This window comes from Prunus mume, linkage group LG4 (assembly GCF_029339155.1).
Source record: "Prunus mume cultivar Tortuosa linkage group LG4, ASM2933915v1, whole genome shotgun sequence".
Classification (NCBI taxonomy): Eukaryota; Viridiplantae; Streptophyta; class Magnoliopsida; order Rosales; family Rosaceae; genus Prunus; species Prunus mume.
The window spans coordinates 11,761,107-11,783,729 of record NC_142701.1 but is presented as its reverse complement, the minus strand read 5'-3'; the positions used below and the strand labels follow the sequence as shown (position 1 = coordinate 11,783,729).

The window sequence follows — 22,623 nt, the reverse complement described above, 5'->3', positions numbered from 1 at the left end:
CTGTTTGACCAAGTTTGGGTAGTTTGACACTGGGTTGACCGCGAGACTTTCGTTGTAGTTCTACTTTCCCAAGAGGGTTAGAATGACCTTAGTGACAGGTCTTGAGCGTTGTTGAGTTAAATGGTTTATATGGGTTTAGGATATTAGTTCATTATTTTAATAGGGGGATTATCGGATGCTCTATCGAGTTGAGGTTTATGAAATAGAGGATTATATAATTATATATATTTATTTGTATATTTAAAGGTATAAAAAGAGTTTAGAATGTCAGTTTGAGGTGCTATACGCACTACCCTATGTACCTCCTCGGATATTGATTACCTGTGTAAGTACCGTTCTGCGATTGTGAGGTCACACGTGTCGTTGGAGTAGCCGGCATGTTGACAGACCTCATATGTGGCCTGGTGCGTCCTGATGTATGAGGGGAAATATGAGATTATGTTGAGGTCACATGTGTCGTTGGAGTAGCCGGCGTGTTGACAGACTCCATATGTGGCCGGGTGCGTCCCGACGTATGAGGGGAGATATGTGATTGTGTTGAGGTCACACGTGTCGTAGGAGTAGCCGGCGTGTTGACAGATCCCATACGTGACCAGGTGCGTCCCAACGTATGAGGGGAGATATGTGATTGTGTTGAGGTCACACGTGTCGTGGGAATAGCCGGCGTGTTAACAGACCCCATACGTGGCATTGGTATATCCAGCGTATGGGGAGATATATGATGTGTTGAGGTCGCACGTGTCGTAGGAGTAGCCGGCATGTTGACAGACCTCATACGTGGCGTTGGTAGATCCGGCGTATGGGGAGATATGTGAGATTGTGATTGTTGAGTTGTGATTTAGAGAAAAATGGTTTCAGAGAAAGAATTACGTGTGACTTGATCCCTCAGTAAGGGTACGTAGGCAGCCTAAGGTTATTATGTGCAGCCGCGGGTTAAACCTCGGACCTTGTCGATGGTCCTGAAACTCGGATGGGAACGAGGCTTGATTGAATAAATATTTATTATGTTGTTAATTTATGGAGGTGATCGAGTTAGATATTTCGGGGAGTTAGATGATAGTGGATGCATGTTAAAAATTTGGGAAGTTAATTTATGTTATGTGATGGCCAGAGGCCGATCATTTGGATTGCATGAGATTATATTGTGCATGCTGCCGGTTAGGTTATTAAAATGTGTTTTATGCATGTTGAAATTTTGGGGAAAATCCAAATTACAAGGGAGACTCTGCCGAAATTTCGGCAGAAAATCTCGTGCCCTTACTCCTTTTTGGAAAAAGAGGATATAGTTTTAGTGAGTGACCCGGCATCGGTGTGATGTCTAGAATTCCACAGGATTCGTCCCGAGTTCCGAAAAATTCGGGATGAGTCTTGTCAATAGAATAGAATGATGACTTCAATTACTCCAGCCAAAAAACATTGCTAACTCTTTGACTATAAAAAGGCACCAAATTTCGACCATAAAATAAAAATAAAAAGGCACCAAAATTTATAATGTGATTAAACAATATCGTCTGTCTTTGGTATTGGTAGTAATACAAACAAATTACAAGATATACCATTAACATTTCAAATACAATCTAAAGGAGCTGTCAACTAAACTCATCTTCATCGTCGGTAACAAAAATCAGCAACTTTAAACTATATATATATAACTCACTTACTTTCTCAAGAGAACAATTCATCATGCTTAAAGAATTGCCCCCTGTTCTTGGGGACATTCTTACATATATTTACATGTCTCAGTTTCTGTAACATATATAACACGTACAATATAACAAGAATGTTTCTATCTAACTTGGAAGTTCAGTGTCCTTATGCAGTAGGCAAACATGAAGGCAAAGAAGAGTGTGAAGCCAACCAGAACCCCAGCCACTGGTCCCATGAAGTTTGGATCATATCCAAAATGGTCTTCTATGTACCGTTTCACAGTAGGGTCAGGTGTGATCCCAGGTGCTCTAATGGTGTCCTCAATATCACCATACTGCGACACTATCAATCCATACACTGTCCATGCCACTGGACAGATCCAGTAGTACCAAACCCACCACTTGGGTATTCTCTGAAAATTCCAAAGTTAAAGAACTTCGCATTAGCATACATTTAATGAGTTTCGATTACTTGGTCACCATTTTGGTAATGTTAACCAAGAAATCACATGAGTTTTTTTATAATTGAATTTGAAGGTAGGTGCTTGTGGGAAGAAGAAAACTACTACTCACGGGTCTTGGGATGAAGAAACCTGAGAAGAGATTGAAGACCGAATAAAATGCTGTTGCGAATATGGCTGCTATTTGGTGGTTTGGTGTGATGGAAACGGTCATCATTCCGTAGTATGTGAAGTAAAGGAATGAGAAGAAGTTGATGAAGAAGAACCAGAAGAACTTTGCTGCTGTCCATTGGAAGCTCACCATAGCATACACTATCGCTGTATAATATGTAGTTTGAATAAACACATATGGTATTTCAACAATGACCTGCAAGCCATATATATGGTTTTATTTGAATCAGTTAGATTGAGGTGGAGAATTTGATAGCACAAAACTATGATATAATAATGTCTTGTGAATTGGATGATTAATTTGTGAAAAATTTTAGTTACTGTAAGCATATAAGGCCCCTCACTTACCTGTGCCAGTGCATAAGGTAATGCAGAGTACATCCCAGCAGCTCTTTCTCGATAGAAAACTGTTCGTTCAATCGCAACAATTGGCTGAACTGTTGCGCAGTTATCAATTCCAACGTAAAGCACAGCAGCATACATAGCCCCAATAATCATGGAAAGATCAGCTGTGCTTTCTCTGAATATGGAACAAAGACAAATAGCTCAGTAGTAGGTAAACTCGGAGGCTTTTTTCTGTAGCAAAAAGAGCCCTACTTGAAGTTTTGAACTAGTTAAGCAGAGATAAGCGCATACCTTTTAGTGCCAACCTTCCAGAAAATAGTTCCAAGCAGAAGTGCAGCTACCAAGGTGAAAAAGAATCTAACAAGGTTATAATCAGGACTTCGCCAATAAGTCCACCACTGCTTCCAGAGGCAAGACGTGAACTGCTTCCATGATGACTGAGAATACCGAGTGGTAAAATAGAGGTCTTTTGCTCCTGCTGGTGGTGTGCTCAACTCCTTTACTAAAGCTTTGTTTCTCCTGGTCATAGAGAAGAATTTATATTTCCAAAAAGTCAGCTAAATTCTGGACCCTGCAAACTATTAGTATTTCTAAACTTTTTGGTTTGTTTTTTACTTACTGGTGCAAGGGAGATGATTTGTAGTATTGAGCAAAGTCCATTCTTAGCCGAACCTCAGTTGATACCGAGCTCGCCTCTAGCATCCATGTGGCTGGATTATACTTCTCTTTGATTTTTGTCACACCAGGAACTGCCTGGAATAGATCAATAAGTACGGACTTAGATAATACTGCATTTGTTTATTTGTTTGTGCAACATTAAGACAATGAAAAAGTTTCGGAAGGCAAAATACCTCAAAATATTCGACAATCTTGTGAGAATTGCGGCCCAAGGGTCCCGAGTAGATAACTTGTCCTCCTCTCTTCAACAGTAGCAGCTCATCAAAGGCCTCAAAGATATCAATGCTAGGCTGATGAATTGTGCAGACAACTGTTCTCCCTGTGTCCACAGTGTTTCTAACAGTCCTCATAACAATTGCAGCTGCCCTTGCATCAAGACCTGATGTTGGCTCATCCATGAAAATGATTGAGGGATTAGCAACAAGCTCAACTGCAATTGTTAACCTCTTTCTTTGTTCAGTTGACAACCCTGAAATTCCTGGAAGCCCCACTAAAGCATCTTTGAGACCGTCTAGCTCGACTAATTCCATCACTTGATCTACAAAAATCTGCAATTATCATCAAACAAAGAGCATGCATTTCAGAATTTAAATAATCACGCTATGGATTGTTCGGAGAAGTATTGCAGGGCATGATTTTACCATCTTTTCCTCATTGTTGACTTCTTTAGGGAGCCTAAGGAAAGCTGAGTAAATCAGTGACTCTTTGATAGTGACTTGGGGTGAGTGGATATCTGTTTGTTCACAATAACCAGAAATTCTTGCAAACGTTTCTTGCTTCTTTGGGTACCCAGAAATTCTAATGTCCCCTTCAATATACCCACCGGTCTTTCTTCCTGCTAAGACATCCATCAAAGTTGTCTTCCCAGCCCCGCTGACCCCCATTAGAGCAGTCAAGACCCCAGGCCTAAATGCACCAGTTACTTCACGAAGAAGTTGCAGCCTGTCCTCTGCCACTCCTCCTTCCTTCATTTCCTGTTATTGTGCAAAGTAGTGAAGTTGGAATATAATATAATGTTTCAGGTTCATAAAGAGTGTAGAGGGAAAAAGAAATATCTCTTACCTGGGGCATGTCCACATAATAATTAACACTGTCAAAGGACATTGCAAGAGGAGTGAAGGTTTGAACCATTCCTCTCTTTGGGGCAACACCACTGGCGATTTCAAGAGACGAATCAGCATTTCTACTTAGTCCATTGGCATTGGATTGACTGTTCATTCTCCGGATTGTCATTTCTCCTGAAAGATTTTTAGTCCAATAAGAAACTTGGATAACAAATTATTTTCACATTTCAATTGCCAAGAGTTTTCTGTTTCTTACTTGAGTTGTTTTCATCAGTAGAAGATAAAGATCTAGAAAATGAGTCTTTCTTTGAAGGGGGCCTTCTAAGCCTTGGTTCTTCCTTTGATTCTTCTTGGTCTGCCTCCATTTCGTTTGCCACTTCTTCGGATATTATGGCTTGTGGCTTTCCGGGAGCTAGTTTATTGAAACAAGAGCATTAAAATCTTCACTTTGAAACAACAAATAAAAGAAGAAAATCCGTGTTTGACTTAAAAGGAATGTTGATTCTTACCGTTTAGGTACATAAGCGCGAGTGTATAAAGGACATTGAAGAGAACTGCAAACCCAAGAATAGCGGCAGCTCCAATCCAATACCAGTATTTGTCAGGGTAAACATTAAAGTTATTTAGCACTGCCACACCCAATCTGGTAACATTATCTGAAGCCTGCAACACAATGAAGTCCATTTTAGAATCTAACCTTTTTGTTAAACAAATCTAGCTCATCAATGATGCATGCAAGGAAGAGCCTTGTATGGCATACCAGTTTGTTCATCCACCTCGGAGAATACATTTCGTTTACAGTCAGAGCATTGAAGCCATATGTCATAGGTGAAACCCAGTATCCCCAAATCCACCACTTGGGAATTTCACCTGTAAAAAATGAAGCAAACTCATTGATGATTCAGTGAAGTACTAACCGTGCTCATCTTTTGTAGGTTTTTGACTGCTTTGACAACTACATTCAATATTCAGTTTCATGCTAACCTCTAGGAATTATGAAACCTCCAAGCATGAAAACAATGAGCACGATGAGAGTGCCCCCAGTGTGCGATATGATCATGGTCCTGCAGACTCCTGCAATAAGCCTAAACATCCCAGAAGCCATTTGTTGGAGCAAAAATACCAACAATAGATGCTTGAAAAATCTGCAAATATTTTGACATATTCAAACTCAGAGTTTCTTGAAAAACCAAAGACATAAATGAAATAAAGCATACAAATTTTGTACCTGCTAGCTTCTGGTGCAAATCCAATGGTGTAATATGTAATGGCCATCCAAATACAAGATTCCAAGATGGATATAGGAATCCCAAGCAGGACAGATGGGACAGTGAAAGTCCAAGCAGGGTGGAAGAGTAGGTCTCTGTGCTTGTAAAACACAGGGAGCCTTGCAACGGTCAAAGAGAGCTCAGCAAAACCATTGAACATGTTAACGATCATGGAAAATATAAGTGCACCAACATAAACTGCTCCATCATCTTCATTCCTAGTGTTCATTTCGGTCCTCAAGAAAACGGTGGAGGCTATAAATGCACATATTATAATTTGGACCGTCTTGGAGATGTAGATGAAGGAGTTCCTCTTAATGAGCAGTCGTTCTTTGTCAAAGCAGGCCTTGAGAAGCTCCATTTTGGGTATTGAATATCTTGTGAACACAAGAGCTGCTTTGTGGCCGCGAGGCTTGTCGAAAGGGATTGAGAGCTCATTTTCGAGCCTCATGCCCACATGGAAGCGTTTGAACCTGTTTGCAAATTCTGTAACTGATACGTATCTGTATTGCTTCCTTCTGTCGTTCCAATATTGTTCTTGGTCTTTTCTTGATGTAACCTAAGAACGTTTAACACAGTTATGGGTTGGAAAATTGGCCCATCAAAATTATGGATTTAGATTAGCACAATTTCATGGGCTGTTAAAACTGTTCAAACCATTCAAACCGATCCAATCAAACCCGGATATGTTTGATTCGTTTTAACACTAAAAATGTAATATTGAATGGAGTCCAACCAAATTGCAATTAGTTTAGTGGCCCATTTAGAAATTGTCTAAACCAAACTAAGCTGCCATATTTTTATTTTATTTTAACAATGACATTTTCTTATTTGGTATCATCATTTTACTATTTCATCTCAGCATTGATATTAACCTTTTAATATGAAAAAATAAAATAAAATCACTAAGGTATTCGTATCTGAATGACATCTCTCTAAAAAAATTGCTTAATTGCTTAGAAAGTGAACTGACTAACCCAATCCGATCATTAAATGAATTAGTGTAATTTGTTTATTTTACTAGATTTAATTCAAACGACGATGTTTCATTATTTAACATGTGATTTAAAACTTAAACCGAACCAAACCAAACCACAACATGTCAACTACTAATCACAACCTATTATATTTATTAAGTGAGACCTATCAAGATTTTACCTCTTGCAAGAAATCAGCGGTCCCCTTTCTCTCGGGGCATCGAAATCCACAACTCTCAAAGAACTCTAAAATGTTCTCACGTGGGCCCTGGTAGACGATCTGGCCTTCCGATAGAAGGATGATGTCATCAAAGAGATCGAACGTCTCAGGAGCAGGTTGGAGTAGGGACATCAAGATTGTGGCCTCAGTGATGTGTACAATTTGTTGTAGGCACTTCACTATTTGAAATGTTGTGGAGCTATCTAGACCCGTTGAGATCTCATCCATGAACAATGTTTTAGTAGGCCCCACAATCATCTCACCTGTATTTCACCATATTAATTTGAGCTTGTCAACACATTGTAATTGTACACGCACATAAATATTTTTTAGAGTAATGTTATTTAGACACACAAGATTGACCACATTAGCTGACCACCTTATATGGCAGCTGATGTGGTCATGTCATGTCAATTAATGAATACTGCCATGTAAATTTTAATTTTATTTACTTTTTTTAATAATCCTTAAAAACAACAAAATTATAATTAATTATAATTAACCATAGCATCTGTACGCTGTAGCAGGCTGCAGCTTCGTTCTTAACTCAACACTCCATTCCTCCATCAAATCTACCCTTACCCAGTAACAACGCCAAGCCGCGCGAGAAACCCGACAAATCACATCAATCCATCTTGGAAGAACATTCATATTTAAAATAAAAATAGTTCATATTTTGGGAATTGTTCGACTTCGATTGTTCACCAAAATGCCCATTTGATTGGAAAGCTAATACTCCATTCCTAGCAACATACTAAAGCTTTAAAATTCTTTTTAATTCTTATACACATGACCAGAGAATATGAGATCTCAAAATCAATTCGGATTTTCTAGATAACTAGTGAAATAGGCATTAAGATTTTTGAGTTGGATTTTCTTGATTAGTTGATTTGCAGAGTTGGGTTTGTTGAATCAAAGAATTGGTTTTCTTTTTGGAGGGAGATTGCAGGAGGATGAGCAAAGGCCAAAAGGGAAGGAGAAGGCAGCCAAAGGGATACAACGAAGAAGGAGAAAAGTTGAAAATATAAATTACTTAATTTAAAAAGGAAAAAAGAAAAACATAGTTGGCCACATTTAAGTGACGTGGCATATACACATGAGCTGCTATATAAGGTGGTCAGCTAATATGGTCAATCTTGTGTGTTCAAATAGCATTACTCTATTTTTTTAATACTAGAAAACATTTACGGAAAAAAAAAATTGCACATATGAAGTTTATATGAAATATTTATTTTATAGGGTTTTTCGCACCAATGGTCCCTCAACTATACCCATATTTGCATTTGGATCACTAAACTCAATTATTAGTTGCAGAGGTCACTCAACTGTGTGTTTCGTTGCACCAATAGTCCTTCCGACAAATTCTGTTAAATTTTCTGTCAAAACTTAGGGTAAATTTGGAAATTCATCCACAACTCTCCATTGTCGCAACTCAATCCTTGCTTCTCCTCCATTGTACCAAAATCTGGGTAGAAAAAGGAAAAGAGAAAGACAACTCGATTGCTTCTCCTTCATTGTACCAAACTCACCACCCAATCCTTCCTCCCACCCCAACTCATCACTCACTGTAAACCATCAACCATAAACATCCACAAATCTGAAATAGGTTGGGATTTTTATTTTACGATTTAAGATTGAAAAATCTAAGCTCGAACGCTCAAATTTCAAGATTGAAATTGTGATTAAAACTGACGAAAGCTCGGGTTTTCCCTTATTAGAAGCTCAAATCAAAATCCTAATCTCACTGTTTTTGGGCCATGAAGAACTTGTGACTGTTTCAGAGGAACAACACAAAAAGCTTTCAACTTTTGTTGAACTGTCTGTGGAGAGGTCCTTCAAAGCTTGGGAGGAGGTTCAGCACCATGGCTAGGACTTAGCGGACCACCTCATGTAGGGCTTTACGGGTTTGATTCAGTCCCACATCAGTACGCCGTCATTCGCTTGGCCTAACCCTAACACGTTGAAGTTGTTCGATCTCGAGTTCCCGAACCAGGGTTTCGACAAGAGAGACTTTGTTGGGTTGGTGGTCGAGAACTCCGAGATTAATGAGGTTTCCGTGATTCCCAATATCGGTAACGGGATCAGGCAAGTCCGAGCGGATTTCGGGGCGTGCTTGAATGGGATGGTTCAATAGTTCTTTAGGACCTTACTGGTACCATTTAGGCATGATGAAAAATGCTGCTATAGTGGTTGTTTGAGTTCGCTCACAGAGAGAGAGAGAGAGAGAGAGAGAGAGAGAGAGAGAGGGTTGTGAAGGAGAGGGAGGGTTGTGGATGAATTTCCAAACTTACCCTCACTTTTGACAGAAAATTTAACAGAGTTTGACAGAAGGACTATTGGTGCAACAAACACACAGTTGAGTGATCTCTACAACTAATAATTGAGTTCAGTGACCCAAATGCAAATACAGGTATAGTTGAGAGACCATTGCTGCGAAAAATCCTATTTATAATATACTATGACTCCTAATTTGATATTTTTCATTTTTAATTTTCTTAGAAAAATTTGACGGTACGATAATAAATTTAATTAATCAACATAAAAAGAAAAAAAAAAGACCTAAAAAAATTAGTTGTTTAAAGTTGTCTTCATATGATCAATATATACATTAGAATCCACTTATTAATAAATTAAGGTATGTCTTTTAGGATTGATATTGGTCCATTAGGGTATTCGAATTGATTTAGCAACAATTTATATTTCTATGGTCCTTTGGAAAAATGAAGGAATTTGTAAACTCTATTTGTACTACGTAAGTAGTTAATAAATTACTATTTTTATCGTTGGAACTCGAAAGAGTTCACAAGTTTGATTCTGTACTTGCCTATTAATAATAATAAAAAGTCGTTAAATTACTCTTCATAAAATATTTCCCGTCCAAGATAGACCCTTCAAAACTCGAGAGAGATAGTTCTATGAAGAGAAAAAAAACAAAAACAAAAAAGAGGGGGTCCCTTTTTCTTTCTAAATTTTCAACACAATAATTAAAAATTCTATTCCTATAAAATATTTTTATTTTAATTAGATTGGGGGATTATATATAATAATTTGATACATGCTTTTCTCAAAGACAGAGAAAATTCAAAGTGTACGAGGACCCATTTTTGTTAATAAAATCAAAAGAAAAAAACGAAGGTGGGATTTGACCTGTGGTAACTCGTTTTCTCTGCCCACCAGAAATCCCTCTCCGCATCTCATCTCCAACAATTGTATCCTTGCAAATATCAAGTCCCAAAATCTGTTCCAAATTCAATACAAAATCATGTCAGCAATTACATGAGGTCATGCGCTTCATCACTATTTTAATCAGCAAGACATTGTAAAGGGTGTTTTAGTAAATTGGTATTGAAAACATGGTTGGTCACCAACCAAAGTGCAAAGAAGGGCCCTCATTATCCAAGAATGTGTTCAGATAGACAGCAGTCAGCAAAGTAGGCGTGTGAGGAGAAAATTTTGACAAAAACAAAATCTAATTTGACTTGGTATTGTTGGTGACCTGCGCCTTTCATTCATGATCTGGTTGTGGAAAATCTCTTCAAGCAAACCAGGCAGGCAGTGGCACTTTTTTTTTGTCACCACCTTTACTTTAATAATTAATTTGAAGAATATATATATAATTAAGAAATACTCACTTTTAGAGTATAATCTGTAATGAGACTGCTCTCAATTCCTCCCATTGAAGTAGCCTGCCAAAAAAAAAAAATTTAGATTACAGAAATTCTCCTTTACGGATGTCCGGATGTTGGATAAATAAATCTTATGAATACAAATATTATATACCTTCATGAAAAGGTCTACTTCTAGATCTGGAAATATTCCCGCGGCCTTTTCTCTTCTAGCAAGTTCAGAAAGAAGTTCTACATATATAAAATCCAACGAATATAATTTTAAAAATTATTATCAAATTCATTTCCAAAATTGCAAATAAATGAATGAATAAATAAAGAGAGCCAAATTTGAGTTTGAGTTTGGGTTTGGTGAGTTACCATATCGAGTACCAACCCCTTGGCACCTTGCTGAAAAATCTAGGGTTTCTTTGACTGTCATAACTCCTGTATGAACATCATTTTGGCTAATGTATGCAGATGTCTTCTGCGGCACAAATTCATTCAGTCTGTACCCATTGTAAGTGATTTCTCCTTTAACCTGTTTAATATTTAAAAATAATAAATAATTTTAAAAAAGCTATTATTATTATTGTCATAAATCCTATTTTATTAACAGTGTCTTTTGACCCCTGACCTTCAAGCCTGGGTCCAATTTCCCAGCTAGTGCCAGCAAAAGGGTTGTTTTCCCTGAGGATGGGGGACCTAGTAAAAGGGCCATCCTACAACCCAAAAAAAAAAGTTACAAAAACTCTAATTAATCAAAATCAATAACTAATGACCTCATCTAATTAGTTACCGTAAACCTTACCTTGATGGTTTAATAATGCCAGAGGCTTCTTTGAGAATTGTTAACTTTGTTCTCTTAGCCAATCTAATCCCAATTAAGCCAAGAGCTGATTCTGCAATGTTCCGAGCAACATTTGGGAGGGTGGGAAGAGCTCTGCTGCCAACATGGCAATCAGCTTCAACGGTCAAATGCTCAAACCTGACTTCCACTGTTGGAAGTCTAATCCCAACCCTGAAATCAATTACAACACATGAGCAAATTGATTAACTATAATTAATATGCTCCAATTTGATTCCCTTTACAATAAAAGAGCAGCCTGAAAGTTCTTTTCTTGACCTAATTTGTTACATGGATACATGGATGACATTGTTGATGCATCATCAATCTCTCATGTAACAAATTCTAAATGCTGAATACCTCTACCCTGAAATGTTACATAACTCACAAATATTAGTGGGTTCCGCATCCATTAATGCGGGATGTATCCGCATTGCGTCTGTTTCATTCAAAAAAATTTGTTTTTTTTTAGGACCTTTCCTATTAAGAGGAGTGATAATTTTTTCTTAATATTATGTCTCTTCACTAGCATAAGTGAGACTGCAAGTGAGTTTCACTTTTGTGAGAGATGTGAGAGTAAATGTTTTAATATGAGTTATTGAAAATGGCTTTCTACTAAATATCAACAAAAAGAAGAGATGAGAGAGAAAAAAAAAAAAAGAAATATACACCCGGTTGCACGTAAGAGTGTAATCATGGTAGAACTTACTTATCAATTCTACTTCTGAACTTTTTCAAGAACTTCTCATTGTCTTCCTCTGCAACCTTAAAAATCCTGTCAATGAAATTTTGACGGTCTTTTATGTCGAGCTTTAGAACGTCAACCTCCTTATGCACCACTTTGTTGTTGTGGTGGTGGTGTCCTTGAGGTTCTGTTTCCACACAGGACTTGATGATGCTTGTTCTTAGCCGATCATATGTGGGCAGTTTCTCAATGGCTGCCCATTTCAGAGCTTCTTCATCTTCATCCGCGTGGCTGCTTCTCCGAGAGAGCGAGGCACTCACAAACACTTCTTCCATTCTCCAACTTGCTCTGCTAAAACTCCTGCTTATGCTTCTGCTATGGCTATGGTGCCCCTGATGTGATTGTGAACCTTTCACTTTCTCTGTTCCGTCCATTTTTTACTTACCCTTCTGAAATGTTTAAAAAAAAAGATTAGCAAAAATGGAATAGCTTTAAAAAAAAGATTAGCAAAAATGGTATATATATGCAATATGTTCTTTCTACACTAGGCTAGGTGCTCTTTCAACTGTTTGACATTGTAGCTTGAAAACCATATACGACGTCGACGTATGACATCTGAGAGTTTATCAAGAAAATGCTCTCTTTTCTTTCACGCAAAGTTATTTGGCTTTGATATGAGATTGCTGTCTAGATACATAGTAATGTGACGATTCTTGGTTCTTGTGATATTTTGTGTTGCATTGGTGATGTTTGAAATGTGATTCGATTTTGCAATGAGTAGCCTACAATTCAAATGAAGTCCAATTTCAGCTCCCTCCAAATTCCAAAGACTTTTTCTTTGTTGTAGATAATTTTTGTATCTCTGTCTTTTGTTTGGACCAATTTGGTTTTCTTGGTTGAATTGAGGTGAATCAGATTGTTGTTGGTTACTTGAGAAGACTTAAAATAACAAGTACGCAGTTGTATAGAAAAACCTTCTACTTAATGGAAAATACTTTTTTTTAATGTTTATTACATTGTCAAAGCTTTCAACTTGAATTATTAATTGTGTGAATTCTTATTTGAATACGTAATTAGATTGACATTAAAAACATGATACGTCAAACTATCTAACTTAAGAATACATATACGAGCATAGCCTAAATGTAGAGTGAAACTTTTTTGTTTGTTTTGAATGTAAGCAATAGTCTAAACTACAAATGGAGGTGGATTTCTCACACAGACACATTACCAATGTGTCTTGGGGGTTCAAACCTGAAACCACTAATCTATAAGTCAAGGCATTTTTTCATTAGGCTAGACCTCATTCGCTATAGAGTGAAATATTTATTTAATTACTATATGTGACTAATTTTGTACAAATAAAAATGTTTAGGAATATCATTGTGTTGACCAAAACAGTGTTCTAGATACACATTCTCTCCCTTCATCATGCTATCATCAGTGGTACATTTCATTGCATCATCTCTGATGTTATGATCTCTTTCACATTGACAGAGAGGAAAACCTAGGCGTCACCATTTGGAGACGGGCAACTGCAATTCCTTTGGTTGCAAAGATATTCTCCTTCTACTTTTATCATTATCACATGAGCAAATGTATTTGTCGACTTCGCTAGCAGTTTAATGGTCCCCAAATCAATGTGGCTAGTTGTTAATTAAAATTAAACAAAACAAATACAAATATAATGTTGCTAGTTGTTTATTTTATCATCAAGTGAAAATTATATTCATAATCTAGCTACAAATAAGCAATACATGTATGAAAATTGTACAACTTCAGAAGGGGTACATCAACATCATCAATTCAAGGGAAATATTGTCTTCCGACGACAACTATAGCCACAAATGGGCAATACAACTTAACCACATAAAGGTAGCAGGCTTGGTTAACCCAAAGGAGTATGGGAAAAATATTGATTTATATAACTAAATTAAAATGAAACCATCAAGTTAGGCACTTAAAAAGTCCCTTAAAACATAATTAAATTACAATGAAATATGCTAAAACTAATATCATGATGAAGATTAAAGTAAATAATGATTGTAATCTTTAAATCAACTATACTAAATGAATCCATGAATGCCAAATTTTCAGTGGAAGTTCGGTTGGGTTGGCTCCTCAGTTCGAATCCCGGCAATTGCAATACCTGGTGACCAGTGGTAGGCTCAGTTCTGCTTGTGGGGATTAGTCGAGGTGCACCCAAACTAACCTAAATATCTCATAATATTTACCAAAAAATTAAATTTAAAATTAAAATGAGAGTATGTGACAACCACAAAATCCCTTAGGATTTCGAGGGAAAATTCGAGGATGGATTGGATCCTCTCAAACGCTCTATACGGAGCACAATTTAAATATGTTAATCAACATTAATTGTGGCTAGATATAGACCCAAACCTAAGTGGTACCTTTTGTAGGTTCTCTACGTGTACAGAGCACAATTTAGATATGTTAATCAATAATATTAATTGTGGCTAATAGAAGGGTGCGTTTTCCAACATTTAAAATTGACCACGCCCTTTGTGGATGCCGTGATCTTTTTTCTTTTTTTTTTTGAAGCACAAATGTACAGCACATGTAGTGAAGAGCATCTTCAATCGATGTGTCAAAAGTGTCATATAGATATTTAACAGTTAGAAATAATATCTCACATCACTCTAACCGATGTGTCAAAGCTTATGTAGAATGAAGGCTCGATGTTGAGATGTTATTTTTTACATCAAATTTAAATTTGATAGCTGATGTGGCAATTTGACATCTTACACAGCTTTACACTCCATCTGATATGTCAAATTAAATTATTATTTTATTATATTTTAGTGTTGATTTATTTTTAATTTAAAATAATAATAATAATAAAATATTCATTTGACATCTTACTTTTCAGATGTCAAAAATAACATCTTAATCTCCAGTCTTCATTCCACGTCAGCTTTGACACATCGGTTGGAGTGATGTGAGATGTTATTTCTAGCTGTTAAATGTCTATGTGGCACGTTTGACACATCGGTTGGAGATGCTCTAATATAGGAGGAGAGGCAAGTGGCTTTTGCCCCATTTTCTAATGGTGCGGTTCGAAAATTTCCGATCAAATGCAATTTGAGAATTAATGTTGAATCTTATCCAAGGATTTCTAACTTCGACATCTTAAAATTTAAGTTGTGAAATTAGATCTATATGTAAGTTCTGAAAATTATTACGATTTTTTAAATTGATTTTTTTAGAACTACCGCGATCTATTTCAAAATTATAACATTGTATCAAATAGTTGTGTCTTCATTTTATTGAAGAAGGGTGAGAAGCGCAGAAAAACCAAGGGGATCTTCAAGAAATTTCAAACCTTTCATAATATTAAAGTAAGACTTCACGTGTTGGGCCCAACAGCCATACATGCTCTTACATCATTCAATATGTGTTGTCTGCGTGTTAGGTTTGAAATTTCGCCACACGTGAGGGGGCGTGTTGAGAGTGTTTGTGCCACATTGAAATATTAAGGGACCTAGCCTGTGTTTATAAGGAGTTGGGCTACTCCTCCCATTACCAATTGATTTTGAAGTGGAACCTCAACTTCCTTCAGATCTATTATATATAATACACTATATGAACTGATATCTCAAAGTTCTAATCTATTATATCCTTCCACAGCCCAGTTTTGTTTAGCTTCGATGGTCCATCCAAACCCTAAACATAAGCTTCGCGGTAAACATGCTAGTATTACAATTACAATAGAGTAATGTTATAAGTGAGAGCAACTTTATCCAAATTGATCGTGACGAGAGATTTCATAGACTCTTCTATAAAATATTAAAATTGATCCAAGTCGAAGGGAAGATGGAATTCAAAGGAAGAAAGTTAAAATTGAGTCGACCATGGTAATTAGCTGGAAGGCAGGCGTTGGCGATTATTGAAGAATGGAAGCTGATGAGCACCAGATGAAAGGAGACGGAAAGCAGCCGAAGTGATGTATGACGCACACACTTTTGACTCGAAGAAACTTGTTAGAAGCAGCACGTTGGTATTAAACAAAGAAATGTGGTGCAGGCAATTGGCCTTGGAAGAAAAAGGTTTGATTGTAAAAGGAGAAGTAGAGAAGCAATAGCAGTTTAGGAAGTAACAAAATAAAACAAGTTTTCAACTTTCCCGGCCCCCGAATGACCCCAAAAAAAAGGAAAAAAAATTCCAGGTTCAACTTCATATCATTCCAAGGGCTTTTTCTTTGTGGTGGGGGACTTGGTGTACGCCAACTAAAACCTATGTTCCGATATCTTCTTGGTTAGATAGGTCTTCAGCTATATTTAAAGACGGAGCCATGAATTTAAGTGAGAGAAGGCACCTTTAAAAATTCAAACACTTTCTTTTATGACAAATCAACCTAGTTTTTAAGAAATCCCTACTTCTCTATTTTTTTTCTTTATTTTTTGTATGAATAACCTACCACTCTTTTATGATAACAAATACATGCAATTCAAAATAAATTTAGACATAAGAGCATCTCCACCCACAAGGACAAAATCTAGGGCAAGGGCAAGCAAGGGCTGTCACTATTCACGTAAATAGTGTCAGCCTTTGCATTTGTGGTTCCACCCACAAGGGCAAAGTCTAGGGCAAGTCTAAGGCAATTACTATTCATTGTACTTTATTTCCTAATTTTTTATACTTTAAACCATTAATTTTGATAATCTTTTGTAATTAAATTTTCGGATAAGTTTTCACCCTCTAAAATTGTGCCACGTGTCCCATATCAGATACGATTTTCAGATATTGAAAAAAAAATTATAATATCAGATTTCAGACAAAATTTTCACCCTCTAAAATTGTGCCACGTGTCCAATGTCAGATAAGATTTTCAAATATTTTTAAAAATTAATAACACAACGCAATATCTTCATTCGTTGACCACGAGCCTCCGACTTCAATAGAAGATGCCATTCGTTTTTTTTATACAAATGGAAAGTAGTAGAAAAATGTGAGTGGAGAGTAAAAAATATTAGAAGGAGAAGAGTTTGTATGGAGAATTGGTGTGGAAGTGAAAAATGTGAGTGGAGATAAAAAAATATTGGAAGGAGAAAAGTTTGTATGAAGAATTGGTGTGGAATGTTTTAGAAATGTGAGTAAAGAGTAAAAAATATTGGATGGAGAAGAAATTGTATGAAGATTTAGTGTGGAAAGTAAATAAAATGGTTAGGTATTTATAGAGAAAAAATACAGAATTTTTGGGTATTTTAAAAAAAATTCAGAATTTTTTCGATTTTTTTTTCAATTTTTAGCTAAAAACGAGGACCGTGATTTACGGAAAAAGTCATCGGAGAGCTCTTGTCGCGCCACGTGGCAAACACCCGTTGAGCTGTCAATGGGTGACGTCTGGCGTACGCCGACGCCGACGGAAGTCAAATTTTTACCGTTGGCGCGTGTAATTCACGCGCCAACGTAAAAATTGATTACTTGTTGGCGTCGATGACGCCGTGGCTGACGTCATCCAACTCGGCTTCAACCCGGGCAAGACTTGTCCTTGGGCTTCGTCGGGCTGGTGGGACCCACCTCGAAAGGCTACGGCCCTGCTGAGCGCCTCGGGCTCTCTCTGGCGACCCTTCACCCTTTGGGTTGAGCGCTGGAGGTGCTCTAGGAATGAAAGAGAAGCAAAAAAAAAATAGTGGGCATTTAAGAATTCGTGAGAAATCTTATAATATTTTTACAATATCACTACACATATAATTGTCTATACAACAATATTTGAGAGTGGGCCAGTGCCCACCCTAAGCATGGATTGGCTCCGGTAATGGCTATAGTATGATATAGAGAAGAGTTGAAATAATAACAAAGTCAGTCACCTCAATATATAATTTTATGTCTTTTTTTCTTTTTTATACAAGTGATAGTCTAAACTGGCTACAGGGAAGGGGAGTTTCTCACATACACTATCAAGATGTTATAGGAATTTGAACATAAGATCACTGATCTGCAAGTAAATGCTATTTTTACTGGGCTAGACCCCGTTGGTATATTAATTTTGAGTTAGATGTTCTAATTGTATCATCATGCATGCAAAGAAAAATGTTTACTTACCATAGTTTAGTTAGGGACAAATTAGGTATCTCTATGAATCGTACAAATCGACAGTCTTGGTATAACAATTACGATCCTCATAATGAAATTGTCCATTTAGTTGATACATATAAATAATTAAATGATCTCTAATTCAATTGATTTTTGATAAAGATAATCTTAGATGGTGATTTAGAAAATGAATGGTTCCATCGTGTGAAGAATAAAAATTAGTTAATCACAACATGGTGAATAATTAGATGCACCTAAAATTGTGTAACCTTTACACATAAAAATGAGAAAACTTGCGTTTATCGAAACAATGTTCTAGACATCCTCTCTTTCCCTTTATCATCCTTTCGTCGTCGGTGGATTTCATTGCATCATTTCATCTCTATGATATGATCTCTTTCACATTCAACAGAGAGAGAGAGAGAGAGAGAGAGAGAGAGAGAGAGAGAGAGAGAGAGGTTGTGATGCTTTTGGTTTCATTCTTCTGGTTTTCTCATCAACCCAAGTTGACATGTCCCTAGCTCTAGTTGTACAATAATGTCAACTTCGCTTGCAGATTAATGGTCCTCAAATCAATGCCGCTAGTTGTTGGTCAAAAGTTAATACCAAGATAAAAATTAGTGACGCTAAGCTACACATTTTGACAAGAGACATCCAAGCCACGCCCACGTGTTCATTTTCGACAGTGATCTCAATGTCCAACAAGTCTCCAATGCTATACGTCAATGTGGTTTGACCTTAATTCCAATTCCTTACGAGAAAAAATTTGGCGAAAGCGATACATGAAAATCTTCTGGCAAACTAATTCAACTCAAAATAAATACTTTCAAAGAGGAAGGGACATAAACCATATAGAAATTAATATTTGATAGAAAACACACCTTGTATCTTAAGTGGATAATAATAATTATTCATGTATTTGGAGTTTCGTGTTCGAATCTCCCTCTCTTAATATTACTTATATAAGAAAAAGTAGACGTAAGCATTAGTTTAAATATCTATATCAGACGTATTTTGTTTGAATTGTGCTTAAAAGATTCTCTAAAAATATGACGAGGCATAATATATTTATTGATGATTGTCAAGACTTGAACCGAAGCTTTCATTTGGAAGTAACAAATTTAACATGTCGTGTGTACACTTGAAGACCAGAAAAGACATTTGATAGCAACATGTGCTATATTAGACAAGGAAAAAAAGCAGAAAGTGTCATATATCCCCACAATATCTCATACCAAAAATCAAATTATGCCCATAAGTCATAACATTATTAAGCTCTAAATGATAATATAAACTAAGAAAAATGAAACCATTGAAGCCTGCCGCAGACATCACCCTTGTAGAACATAATGTTTGAAAGAAGATGCTTATGCATCCACATACAACTCATGTCCTTGGCGTCTTCGTTTTCTGATTATGTTGGTAAGTAAAGTACTGATTATTTTGGTGTGTATAAGGTCGTGTTTGGAGGCGGCAGCGACAAAAAGATACCTCTAGAAACTCTTGCAATTTTGTATTAACATATTACTACATATGCAACAGTGCAAAATTAAGGCCCAAACTCGGGTTGGGTGGGTTGGGTCAGCCCAATCCATTGATGGGCTTGAGCCAAGTTGTAACCCATTGAATCAGACAAACTGGTTGGTCAGCCCAAAAATAAGCATATATTTTTCGACACATTGAACAAAGAGGAGTCGTTCAGGGTTCAAGGTTTAATGAAATGATCATTGCCTAATACGAAGATCCATATCTGTAGTCCGTATATGGCACTTTCACTACAGAATTTTGTGAATAGAAAGAGGGAAACAAAATCAATGATTTTTGGACAAATAATAGAATCACAGCATATACACCTCTGTCGATCCAGATTGATTTTGAAATTGAAACTTTAACATCATTGGCCAAAAACAATAGTAATTCTCGTACAAACAATAGAACCACAACACCTACATATCTGTCTTTTGAAGATTTTTGTTTTGTTATGTGAGATGAAGGTCCCACACCAAAAGTCTGGCAAATGCCACAAGAGAAAACCAGGGAGGTGATGATTAACAATGGAGCTGTAAAGAAAGTGAGAACAATAGAAAAGAAAAGCAAATCCCAAAAAGTGAAAGACCTTGTGTTGATCATTGATCATTCTTGGGAGGGATGTAGCTCAACCCCAAGACATGTCATCATTGCTGCTCCTTGCTCCTTTTTTTCTTTTTCTTTTTTTCTTTTTCTTTAGCAACAAGAAAAGAAATATAAAGATGCATAGCATAGAAGAGTACACAAGAAGAAGTAGAACAAGTGGGCTTCTTTGCATCACTCCCCTCTAGTTTAGTTCTAATGGCAGCCTCTCCTCAACCCGTCTCTGAAAACCCGATTGATTTTCGTGCCCCACCGCCTTCTCCCATTGCCTCAGGCCGCCGATCATTAGTCACAAACGATGAAGTCCTCACTGAATACCTCGAGCACTCCCTCCAAGTCCCTGACCTCATTTTGCCAGACAAGTTCTTCCCTAAACAAAATTCACTTGAAAATCCCCCCACCATTGATTTGTTAGCATTGAATCTGGATGAGTTTGATGCTAGTCTTTGCAAGGTTGTGGAGTCCATAGCAAGAAACGGGTGTTTTCAGCTGGTGAACCATGGAATTTCAAGTGAGCTTGTGAGCTCTGTGCAGGCTGCAGCCACCGGAATCTTCCAGGTACCGCCAGAGAAGAGGGCGGAGATAACCCGGTTACCGGAGAAGCCATACGGGTTCGAGGAGGTTCATGGTGAGGAGGCTGGCAGTGAACTTAGTGAAGAGTTTGTTTGGTGTAGAGACCAAGGTTTGAAGTTGACAATGGAGAGAATTGCACCAATTGGATATTCAAATTTCAGGTAATTAACAAATAAATGCAATTAATTGGCTTTTGTTTGTTTTTATGAAACCAATTAGGATTACAGCTCCGAACTCCTTGATTTTGCAGTGAGAAACTGGAGACCCTAATGGCAAATATAGAGAAGGTTTCTAGGAAAATCCTACCAAGCTTATGGAAAAATTCTCAAACAAAATTTGTTTATGGAAATGATGATATGGTGCAAGGGAAAGAACTTGGGACAGTCTGTTGCCTGTACAAGCACAGCCAAAATGTTTTAGAAGATGAATGGGACAGCTCTTTAAGATATGATGTGATTAAGATGTTGATTAGAGGAACTGATTATTCTCATGCCTTGTGTTTGCATCTTTGTGATGGTTCTTCAGAGTTCCATGTTTACTCCAAGAAAGGTTGGGTTTCTTTTACCCCAGACAAAAATGCTCTAGTAGTCACCACTGGGGATCAAATACAGGTAAATTAAATTTAACTTTGGTTATTGTTATTTACTGGGACCAAGGGAGACCAGTTAATCTAATAATAAAGCCACCATGATAATTACTTTGCCTCCCCAGATGGCCTATTGCTTTAGTTTCTATTTACAGTGTTTTTAAAGTTGTGTAAAAGTTGCACTAAAGTCATGTTCTCCCTTGCAATGTAGCAGAGGCATATGATGGCTGCAAGCCCACCATCATGGCGATTAGTATCTTCAACCATCATTGCTTTGTATATTTTATATCCAATGCCACCTATGTGGAGATGGTCTAATCATAGGGCGAAAAATGTTTTAATATAAAGTAGAAATATCTTCTCTTATCAAATTATGCGTAATATTATGTTGTTAAATTTTCAATTTAAATTATTTAAATTATTTATTAAGTGAGTGTTTACTTGGAGGGGGGGTTTGCATTGTTAGTCTAGCAACATAAGATGTCAGACTGTCTTGTAAGCGAACATACACCAGACTGTCTCTTAAGCGAATATTACTGTACATGTATGAACTGTTTGCTTTGTTCTCTTGCAGGCATGGAGTGGTGGCCAGTATAAGCATGTGATAGGAAGGCCAATCTTTAAAGGTGAGGAGGACTGCATCTCAATGGCTTTTCTCTATTCTCCTCCAACCTTTATTTCAAACTCCCAAAGCAACAAGGAAAAGACTATATCACTTGGTGAACAAGCTATAATGGCCATATTTTTAACTCTTATCTACCAATTTTTAGTGTACTTCTACAGAAATTTCTGATGTATGTTGTCAATATTTATTGGCAGTTAGTAAGGATTATTATACACATTTGTTCCTCAAAAAATGGACAACATTTTACTCTCCTTTGGTAAAAGGTCTATTTGTGATCTGTTTTCTACTACAAAGCTTTCGACAGTACTATATACATTGTTTTTTTGCCAGTTTTTATTATTCCACCATTTTAGGTGAGACTTGTAACTTGTAAGATACAATATGTTGGATTGTTGTCCATTTTAATAAGTCCAGTCCAGCGCACCTAACAACGGCCAGAACTGTTGTCCATTTTAATTGAAATAGTCCAATCTAGTTCCACCCACCAAACGTGGAAGCCCTGTAAGATCTAATTATGCTTAATCTTCACCAATATAGAGAATTAAATGATGGGATTTAATTCATGCTCGGTTCGGAGGAATTGGACCTACCCACTGCATTGCTAATTGGAACCTATGCGATCGCACACCTATAAATATAATAAGATGAACAAATGAAGAAGATAGGACGTTGAAAGTAACTATCA

At 36.9% G+C, this 22,623-nt stretch overlaps 2 protein-coding genes across 3 annotated transcripts; one reads left to right on the top strand and one right to left on the bottom strand.

Moving 5' to 3' along the window:
- Positions 1-1,463: 1,463 nt before the first annotated feature.
- LOC103327842 (ABC transporter G family member 29) lies at positions 1,464-12,553 on the bottom strand. Of its 2 annotated transcripts, XM_008230208.3 has the most exons (21): positions 11,992-12,553; positions 11,247-11,456; positions 11,073-11,157; positions 10,817-10,976; positions 10,611-10,687; positions 10,463-10,516; positions 9,978-10,068; positions 6,792-7,093; positions 5,594-6,192; positions 5,350-5,510; positions 5,126-5,235; positions 4,875-5,028; positions 4,622-4,777; positions 4,364-4,539; positions 3,943-4,275; positions 3,475-3,849; positions 3,243-3,376; positions 2,915-3,142; positions 2,627-2,798; positions 2,220-2,474; positions 1,464-2,059 (listed from the first exon to the last, which is right to left on the bottom strand). In XM_008230208.3, the coding sequence occupies exons 1-21, from the start codon at positions 12,399-12,401 to the stop codon at positions 1,787-1,789; spliced, it is 4,515 nt and encodes a 1,504-aa protein (XP_008228430.3). In that variant the 5' UTR covers positions 12,402-12,553; the 3' UTR covers positions 1,464-1,786. The 2 variants fall into 2 exon arrangements, with proteins under 2 accessions (XP_008228430.3, XP_088906891.1); XM_089050765.1 differs by lacking the exons at positions 11,073-11,157; positions 11,992-12,553 and having other exon boundaries at positions 11,247-11,386.
- Positions 12,554-20,245: 7,692 nt separating this feature from the next.
- DTA4 (downstream target of AGL15-4) lies at positions 20,246-22,200 on the top strand. Its single transcript, XM_008230210.2, has 3 exons — positions 20,246-20,888; positions 20,978-21,338; positions 21,888-22,200. The coding sequence occupies exons 1-3, from the start codon at positions 20,353-20,355 to the stop codon at positions 22,104-22,106; spliced, it is 1,116 nt and encodes a 371-aa protein (XP_008228432.2). The 5' UTR covers positions 20,246-20,352; the 3' UTR covers positions 22,107-22,200.
- The last annotated feature ends 423 nt before the right edge of the window (positions 22,201-22,623 follow it).